This window comes from Salvelinus sp. IW2-2015, linkage group LG20, assembly GCF_002910315.2.
Source record: "Salvelinus sp. IW2-2015 linkage group LG20, ASM291031v2, whole genome shotgun sequence".
Classification (NCBI taxonomy): domain Eukaryota; kingdom Metazoa; phylum Chordata; class Actinopteri; order Salmoniformes; family Salmonidae; genus Salvelinus; species Salvelinus sp. IW2-2015.
In genome coordinates this window covers 2,808,340-2,818,113 of record NC_036860.1, presented here as the reverse complement: position 1 = coordinate 2,818,113, position 9,774 = coordinate 2,808,340, and the positions used below count along the sequence as shown (strand labels likewise).

At 45.0% G+C, this 9,774-nt stretch overlaps 1 protein-coding gene across 1 annotated transcript in view; it reads left to right on the top strand.

Annotated features, from left to right (window-relative positions):
- Window positions 1–6: 6 nt before the first annotated feature.
- LOC111981074 (ADP-ribosylation factor-binding protein GGA1-like) overlaps window positions 7–9,774 on the top strand; it is a gene marked incomplete at its 5' end in the record, with an annotated part of 10,783 nt that continues 1,015 nt past the window's right edge. Inside the window, 3 exons of the mRNA XM_024012210.2 lie at window positions 7–136; window positions 278–421; window positions 498–592. Coding sequence (XP_023867978.2) covers window positions 7–136; window positions 278–421; window positions 498–592 — 369 coding nt within the window. The remainder of the gene's footprint in view (window positions 137–277; window positions 422–497; window positions 593–9,774) is intronic.

Below are 9,774 nucleotides of genomic sequence, written 5' to 3'. Positions count from 1 at the left end.
GTGTGTGTGTGTGGGCGGGCAGCGGAGATCCTCCAGGCCAACGACAGCCTGACTCAGGTCATCAACCTGTACAGGCAGCAGGTGAAGGGAGAGGTGGTGAARGGGAACAACTCAGCTAATACACAAAGGCTCACAGGTGAGCAACAATGGGTCAATGACACATGCATCCATAGGGACGATAGGGTCACTTGACACAAGCTTGGTAGGAGGGGACTAGAGTATATGATTACATGCATAGGCTAAAGATTTCCTCTCACTGTACACTTATCTCTTCCAGGATGTAGTACGGCGCTACTTGATCTATCGGGATTGGACACTTCACCTCCTTCCTACCCAGAATTCCCCACTCCAACAGACAGTCTAAATGCTCCCTCCCAGGAGATGGGCATCAGTCTCCTTGACGATGAGCTAATGTCARTGGGTAAGTCTTCCAAGACCTCTGRTACTTCCATGTTGTGTGTGTTAATTGTGGGTGACTTTGTGCCTATCTTTCCCAGGTTTGAGTGAGMGGACCCACACCTCCAACCCGGCCTCCCAGCCTGAGGACTCTACCGCCTGGGACTCTTTCCAGGTGAGGGGAGAACTGAGCACTTCACACAGGGAGACATGATGCGAGGCAATGCATAATATTCACAGTTAACACCAAATCCATTGAGTCCCTTTTAGCTTCTCTACCAAGAGGATTCTCTTCGATTATAATCACAGTCGTGTACATCCCCCCCAAGCASACACCTCYACGGCKCTGAAAGAACTTCATTGGACTCTTTGTAAACTGGAAACCACATATCCTGAAGCTGCATTTATTGTAGCTGGGGATTTTAACAAGGCTAATCTAAAAACAAGGCTCCCTAAATTTTATCAGCATATCGAATGCGCGACCCGGGCTGGAAAAATTCTGGATCATTGTTACTCTAACTTTCGCGACACATACAAAGCCCTCCCTCACCCTCCTTTTGGCAAATCTGACAACGACTCCATTTTGTTTCTCCCAGCCTATAGACAGAAACTAAAACAGGAAACGCCCGTACTCAGGTCTGTTCAACGCTGGTCCAACCAATCTGATTCCACGRTTCAAGATTGCTTCMATCACGTGGACTGGGATATGTTCCGGATAGCGTCGAACAACAACATTGATGTATACGCTGATTCGGGTGAGCGAGTTTATTAGCAAGTGCATCGGTGATGTTGTACCCACGGCGACAATTAAAACCTTCCCCAACCAGAAACCGTGGATTGATGGCAGCATTCCCGCAAAACAGAAAGCGCGAAACGCTGCTTTTAATCAGGGCAAGGCGACCGGAAACATGACCGAATACAAACAGTGTAGCTATTCCCTCCGTAAGGAAATCAAACAAGCTAAGCATCAGTATAGAGACAAAGTAGAGTCGCAATTCAACGGCTCAGACACGAGAGGTATGTGGCAGGGTCTACAGTCAATCACGGACTACAAAAAGAAAACCAGCCCCGTCGCGGACCCCGATGTCTTGCTCCCAGACAAACTAAACAACTTCTTTGCTCGCTTTGAGGACAATAAAAAGAAAACCAGGTATAAAAAGAAAACCAGTGCCACCAACACGGCCCGCTACCAAAACCTGCGGACTCTCATTCACCGCAGCCAACGTGAGTAAAACATTTAAATGTGTTAACCCTCGCAAGGCTGCCGGCCTAGACGGCATCCCTAGCCGCGTCCTCAGAGCATGCGCATACCAGCTGGCTGGTGTGTTTACGGACATTTTCAATCAATCCCTATCCCAGTCTGCTGTTCCCACATGCTTCAAGAGGGCCACCATTGTTCCTGTTCCCAAGAAAGCTAAGGTAACTGAGCTAAACGACTGTCGCCCCGTAGCACTCACTTCCGTCATCATGATGTGCTTTGAGACTAGTCAAGGATCATATCACCTCCACCCTACCTGACACCCTAGACCCACTCCAATTTGCTTACCGCCCCAATAGGTCCACAGACGACGCAATCGCAACCACACTGCACACTGCCCTAACCCATCTGGACTAGAGGAATACCTATGTAAGCATGCTGTTCATTGACTACAGCTCAGCATTTAACATCATAGTACCCTCCAAACTCGTCATTAAGCTCGAGACCCTGGGTCTCGACCCCGCCCTGTGCAACTGGGTCTCGACCCCGCCCTGTGCAACTGGGTCCTGGACTTTCCGACGGGCCGCCCCCAGGTGGTGAGGGTATGAAACAACATCTCCACCCCGCTGATCCTCAACACTGGGGACCCACAAGGGTGCGTTCTCAGCCCTCTCCTGTTCACCCATGACTGCGTGGCCATGKACACCTCCAACTCAATCATCAAGTTTGCAGATGACACTACAGTGGTAGGCTTGATTACCAATAACGACGAGACAGCCTACAGGGAGGAGGTGAGGGCCCTCGAAGTGTGGTGTCAGGAAAATAACCTCACACTCAACGTCAACAAAACAAAGGTGATGATCGTGGATTTCAGGAAACAGCAGAGGGAACAGCCCCCTATCCACATCGACGGGACAGTAGTGGAGAAGGTGGAAAGTTTTAAGTTCCTCGGCGTACACATCACGGACAAACTGAATTGGTCCACCCACACAGACAGCGGGGTGAAGAAGGCGCAAGAGCGCCTCTTCAACCTCAGGAGGCTGAAGAAATTTGACTTGTCACCAAAAACACTCACACAGATGGCACAATCAAGAGCATCCTGTCGGCCCTGTATCACCTGGCCTTGGTATGACAACTGCTCCGCCCACAAACTGCCAAAGGCTTTCAAGGGTAGTGAGGTTCTGCACCGAAGTCATCTCACCGGGCAAACTACCAAGCCCTCCGGACACCTACAAACCACCCGATGTCAAGGAAGAGCCCAAAACAGTCACTCAAAGGATCAACAACCACCTCGAGGCCACTGCCTGTTTAACCCCACTATCATCCAGAAGGCGAGTCAGTACAGGTGCACACAAAGCTGGACCGAGAGACCCTGAAAAACAGCTTCTATCTCAGGCCATCAGATGTTAAAAAGCCATCACTAACATTGAGTGGCTGCTCCAACATACTGACTCAAAATCTGGCCACTTTAATAATAAAAATTGGAATGTAAATTATGTATCACTATTTCACTTGGTAGAAGCATGCCACTTTAAGTGTAATGTTCTACATACCCTAACATACTCATCGCTCAATGTACCCAGTACTGTACTCTATACATCTGACTGCCATCTGTGGGCCTGCGTCCGCCCCCTGTATCTCAAGTCTTGCCAATTGCGCGAGGCGTTCTAATTTTCAACTGCCTGCTCCCATATTTTTTATAAAGTAACATAGCTTGTTTTTATTCATCACTTACACTTGTGTGTGTACACTAGTTCCTGTTGTGTAACCATTGTGTGTTTAGTGTAAGGTATTTTCCTTACACTACTGCTATTTATGATTTAGCGTGTATATGATGGTCTTATCTTGCATGGTCACCCCGTAAACGTAGAAGCAACTCAAGCTATCACTCGTCGAGAGTCATCAGGGCATTTAGTATAACCTACATCGGTCGAACACATGGTTTTAATCGTGGATCGAGTCAAGAATTGTGAGTGAATTTGGGAAAATCGACCAATCTCCCTAGGACAGGTTTGTTCGAGCATTTATATGACTTGAAAATATATACGCAAGTTGTCACACGTCTGGTGTACACACATATGGTGTCCAGTTGTTCGTTATGCGCCTAGGTCCTTCCGGTGAGTAAAGGTATGACTTGACTCCATTGAGAAGCAGAGTCTCACATGTAAGCGGGCCTTCTGTCGTACTCTACTGAGTCGAGATTGCTCCCCAACGGCGCACCCCCCTCTTCTCCACTCTGGGTGAAGCCGTACGGTTCGGGTAAGCTCAGCTCTCCTGATAGATATAGGTTGGTATCTGCTTGGTGGAGACTAGAAGGCCTGCGTGCATGCCACTACTAACACCTATCCCAGGAGTCGATGGTCCTTGCTCAGGCTCAATGGTGTTGAGACAATGGTGTTCTAGGACTTTACACCTTTACACTAACCGTGATGATTGAGGTTTGTTACACCTCAAGGCGATGTTTGTGGTACAAGTTATCGTATTACCTGCCATATGCTAGCTCTGCAATTACGTATAAACAAGTATACATTATTGAGGAGGAGATGGACCACCTGATGTTCTCCATTGTCGTGCATATTAGTAAGGTTGCATGTCAAGGTGCTCTGGATATGATGATGGAGACGATTTTATTATGTTTAATAGGTTATGTAAGGATCATGAGGTGGCTGGAGAAATGACAATGTTTGTTATAAAACACCAACGATGACGAGAGAGAGACATACATTATCTCAAGCACGATTTTATGTGAACACTTCTTAGTCGCTAGTCGGCCTTCTACCAGAGTACAGAGAAGTTCGCGTGAATTCAAGACTCAAGCCCTGACTCTACCCCCGATGAGTCTTGGCAGACAACTAAATGGGGAATAAACCTGAGCATAACATATATCCCGGGCTGACTTCCACCTCACTGATGCTATCGTCACACGGTTAGACTCATCCATATGTTGATGTCAAGGATTGTTATGAGATGTCAACCACTTGCTCCTGTCTATCACACAGTCATTCCCTCAAACATTAAAGTATACATAAATACTCCTCTGTACTTAAGAATGCTCTTCTATGTACTCGAGATAGTGTACCAATTAACCCAATAAGGTTAGTATATAGACATAATTTCATTAGGTATCTACTTAGCCTATGGGATTGGGCTATTAAAATGGGCAATTGGATAAGATTGGTCAACTTCGACACATTTTTGAATCAGTATTTTAAACGCGCTCTCGTGGGGGTTGAATTCTCAGTAGGCTATTAATATCTGGTTATTTTCTAAGTGGTCGAATTATGACCCAGCACTGTGTGGAATTGGAGGCTAGCATTTATGCCCACATCTACTTATAATACCTCGGTTTTCATCTTCACTCACTCATATTGGTCTGTTGTGCACTCACCGAACCTCCGTGCTTCCGGAGTGTTGTCTTAAGGTGCCGTAGGCATTATCGATTACTCTACAATTATGCTTCTCCTCCGCCCCGGTTTCCAGTTTCACATTTCTAATATCGCTCTCTCTTTTCCTCTAGGAATTCTTGTCTCTCTTGCTCGGTGAAAAACTACCTTCATCTCTTGTTAGATGACTGCCATTATATTCCACCGCCTTCAGTTGCCTTTGGTCATATGGTAGGTTCGAAGTCAAATGAGTTCTGCCTCTGTTATAGTAGGTATTCCATCGAGCCAATGAGAAGAATCAGGGCCCTTTGCATCAGTGATACAGAAGCTTTTGGCCTATGTCACTTTCTCAAACATCCTCCCTGCTGCCGAATTCACATCTCAGACATCCCACAATGTCTAGGACAACCCCATCCATACCATCCGAATTGAATAGCATAATTATTTTAAATATATCTAATGTTTAGTTTGGCATGACGGTACATTTAAAACGCGCATGCCCATAGTCATTTTCTGTCTGACTAATTTGGCTCTATTTGGCAAACCCAGAATCCACGGACGTCTCTGCTAACCTAAAACCTTGCTAATCCATTTATATTTTGAACATCAAGTGGGGTGGATTGATCCCAGAGGATCCGCTGGAAAATCTCGCGTGAGGGGCAAGGAATGGGCAAAAATGACAATACAAACCATAAAGATCCAATGTATCAAAATAAACTTCATAGAATTACTTTTTTAATTGTGTGGATTTATTTAATTAGAATACATGTTTGCTTGTATTTTTAAAATACATCAGAATGATTGACATGGGATGTTATGTATCGGCGGGTTCTGTAGGATGTTGGTCGCTTGGTGTGGAAGTATGTCTGATGGGTATTATGGTGTCCGGGCTTGGAGGGGTCTGAATTATTTTGCCATAGTAGCAGCCGAAAAGAACAGCCCGAGTGGCGCAGTGTCTAAGGCACTGCAATCTCAATGTGCAAAAAGGATGCACTATGTCCGCTGTTTCGATTCCAGGGCTGTTACATCCGTCGTGATTGGGAGTCCCATAGAGCGGCACACAATTGGGCAGCGTCCATCCGGGTTTGGCCAGGGGTAGGTTTGTCAATGTAAATAACAATTTATAGCTTAACTGACTTGCCTATAAGTGAAAAACACATTCTCAGTAAGCGGTTCAAAAACGTTTTACGTGATATCTTTGTTTGTTTATCGTACGTTAGTTGGAGCAAGTTCAAATCTGAAGAAGATTGTCTGCTAAATTCCAAAATGTAATGTATATTAAGCAATAAGGCATCGAGGGTGTGTAGCGCTAAATTCTTGGATCTGGCACTATTGGTTAAGGGCTTGTAAAGTAAGCATTTCACGTAAGGTCTTACACTGGTTTTTCGAGTGACAAATAAGTTTGAATTTCATTTGATTTATGATGACCAATATACCACTGGTAAGGGCCTGGTGTCAGCGCACTCCCGATTGCGTCTAGCGTGGTAATTGGCATAGTATCCACAAATCCCCCGATGTGCCTTTTATGGCTATTCGATAAACTGCTTACCAAGCGTGACATTAGAGCAGGTAAATAATACAGAATGTTTTATGTCATATTTGGTGGTATAATGGTCTGCATTATAGCTATCGGCTGCCAGCAATCCAGTCAGTCAGAGTGGAAACCAACTACAGTTTATAGATTGAAATGAACATACCAACATGAAAACTGAAAAGCACAGTGGTATATTATTGGCCTTGCGGCAGAACTCATTAGAATAATACTCAGCATGCTTTGGCAATTGTTCCATTTTTTTTCATTTACATTGTAGTTTTAATTTAAACTGACTCCTCTTATTATCACACCCATTATGGCCGTCCACGATCCATGTACGGTTCGTTTCAATCAATATCCGTGCCGATTTCGGTGATACCAATACAGGGTGAATGGGGCCGCACAAAATTGTGAACCGCTTTTAAAACTAAATGGGATAGACGGAGTATTTTGTATTTTGAAAATATAAATTAGCAGCTCCTCGAAACGGTAATCGTTTGTTTACAAAAATACATATGGAGTGTAGTTCAGACCTTAACTATAATAGAATTGACCAGAATACACCCGAATGTGATTGAAAATCCATATTTAGGAGGATGTGCGAGATGTGGTGTGTGTGAGGTTGGGATCGGAAGTACTCGGGTAGTGGATCGTGAATTAGAGAGTTGGTTGGTTTGTGCTAGATAGTTACGTGTCAGGCGGGAGACCGCCCTTCATTCACTTCGACACTGGGTACCGACAGGTCGCGCCTATGCGCCACTTTCGTACGTCCGCGTCAATAATATCCGATATTAGCAGCGTGTAGCACTGTGCGACTCGAGTTGTGGTAATATATGTGTTCTAGCCCATTTTAAAGTGTACAATAGAATTACATTTTTTGTCGGTTTGGTTTCCTCCCGCATTCAAACGGTAAGTCCAGGCAACTGCAGCGAAGATGGTGGATTTCAGTGGTTGAGTGGTCTTGCTAAACGCAAATGTTATGATGACAAGGACTTCTCCTTATATCGGTGTTTTTTTAGGGCAGTATTACACGTTAAGGAAAAAAGGTGATTTTTAATTGTCTATCCAGCGATTTGAGGCATTGAATAGCTATCTGCTACCGGGTCCTAAACGGAGAAGTAGTGAGTTAAACAGTGTAGTAAGTGGTGCATGGCAGCGCCCAAGTCTCCTCCAATAGTTGAGATGAGGGAGAGTTCGTGCAAGCTGTGCTGTATCTCTAACCTCGCTAAAGCAGTGCTTTATGCACTCTTAGCTTTAGTACCGGATGGGATTATTCAAGTTAGTTAGACTAATTTATCCCGATTTTTAGTTTTAGACGGGAATATTTTCTTGTGGACCGAAGGTTTATATATCAACTATTTTTTTTTAAATTTCTCGAATTGGTATTGTGTGTGTGGAGTTAGGCGTAGTGTTCGGGAACAATACAGTAGCACTTGGGGTAGTTTTTAAAGGCGCGCCTCTTCTACGCGGCTAGTTGCTAGGCCCGTTGGTAGCTCTCTGGTGGCCGGCCTGGTGTAACGTTTAACTAGTTAACTACAACATCATAACCGGGTTAAATTACTGATATATCACACTGTAAATTGGGGAATGTTACCGCATAACATTGCTTTGTTGTTAATGGCGCTTTGGCATCTAGTTTATGTATAATGTAACGAAGTTGGTGTGGCTCGCGGTTTGTTTTTTGGATGGGCCTTATTGACATGTGTAAGCTGCAGCAACTTATTTAGGGCGAACTAACGTTAAGTTAGCTAGTTGTTGCCAAATATAGCTAACTATGTAATGTTGTTTTTAGATGTAGTTACTACGTTTGCGTGTTTGTAACGTTGGGTGTGATTTTTTAAGTTGGAAGTTTGCTCAAGGTAATTTTTAGTTTATTGTTTGTTGGTGTAGTCATGGCTTGTTTTGTTCTCAATGGGCCAAAAGAACGCACTTTTGCTACGTCCTTAACGTAGGCGAAACTGGTTGTGTGAAACGTTTTATTCCGTGACAAGCCAGGCTATTCCCTCATTGAGTTCCACACTTTCGTCTGCCATAGTTCTGATTACTTTATACAGATGGGAGGGGGAATTAAAACGTTACACGTACCCAACTGTTGCATTTACTAAGAGACCTGATTGCCATGCATTAGCTAGCTGCCTCCTGAATAAAGGCAGTGTGGTTGAGTTGGTTTTTTAGTAATATTTGCTAAGGGGTTTTTGCGGACTCCGCGGGCGCCACCTGTTAGTACGAGTGGGGAGGGGTGGACATGACATGGCGCGAACAGCCCACAGAAAGCAGCGCGGCAAGTTGCGCAGTCCTATTCATTGCTTTTTCTCAATTCCGCACTGAGGCCTCATGGTTCACATAAACTCATAACAATATTTCAACACATTACCATCTGCCCCCGAATTGACACCATTGATGAACCTAAGGTGATAAGTCACTGTTCGGGGGGCGCGCTGTTTGTTAGACCATCGTCAAGTTGTTGTATTTATCTTACACCTCTCCAACAAGAGAAGGATCCGCGATGCCCTCTGGAAACGTGCTCCCAGAATAGCTAGTAGAGCAATGTGATGGTTGGCGTCCGTATAGTACGGAACTGGATTAGATAGTCCTCCCAGAGATGGCGGAAAAAACATTGTCCCATGTTGGTCTGTCTTTTCAGAAGATGGAGTATCACATAACACATACTTTTTTGTACTTTGTCTACACAGTGTACGTGTTTTTATAACTGACTTGTTCCTTTTGTGATTTCTAGGGTGCTGCTTTTTCTTTTTGTTTTTAACGAAGTTGTGAAACCTGGCTTCTCTTTTGGAGATTTTTGTTTTGTTATCTGTTGGGAAGGTAAGATAGAAAGATACAGAGGGCCTGTTTTTTGATAGTCTGTGGTCCGGCTGGTATGTTGGTCAAAGGTGCTTACGTTGCTAGGTTAGTGCTATGGACTATCTACTACTGGCAGTAGGGAGGCACTTCTATGCATACTTGGCTGATTCGCTGACCTCTTCCGTGGTGTAACTCCGTACCCGCTTTCGCTCCTGGAGCTCGGTTTTGCCCTCTGTGCTTGGACTTGGGTATGTCCCTCTGCTGGACCGCGGCGCCCTCTGCCTTGACGGGGCCCTCTGTTTGGACCGTGGTCTCTGCTGGATTTCCCGGGGTGCCTGCTTTGAAACAGGCCCTGATTCTTTGGTTCGACGCTTGATGAATGTCTTTGGTGCTAGAGGGTTGGCATCTAGTGTGGCAAGATAGTGACTAGATGCACCTAGCTGCCCTACATGTGCCACCTT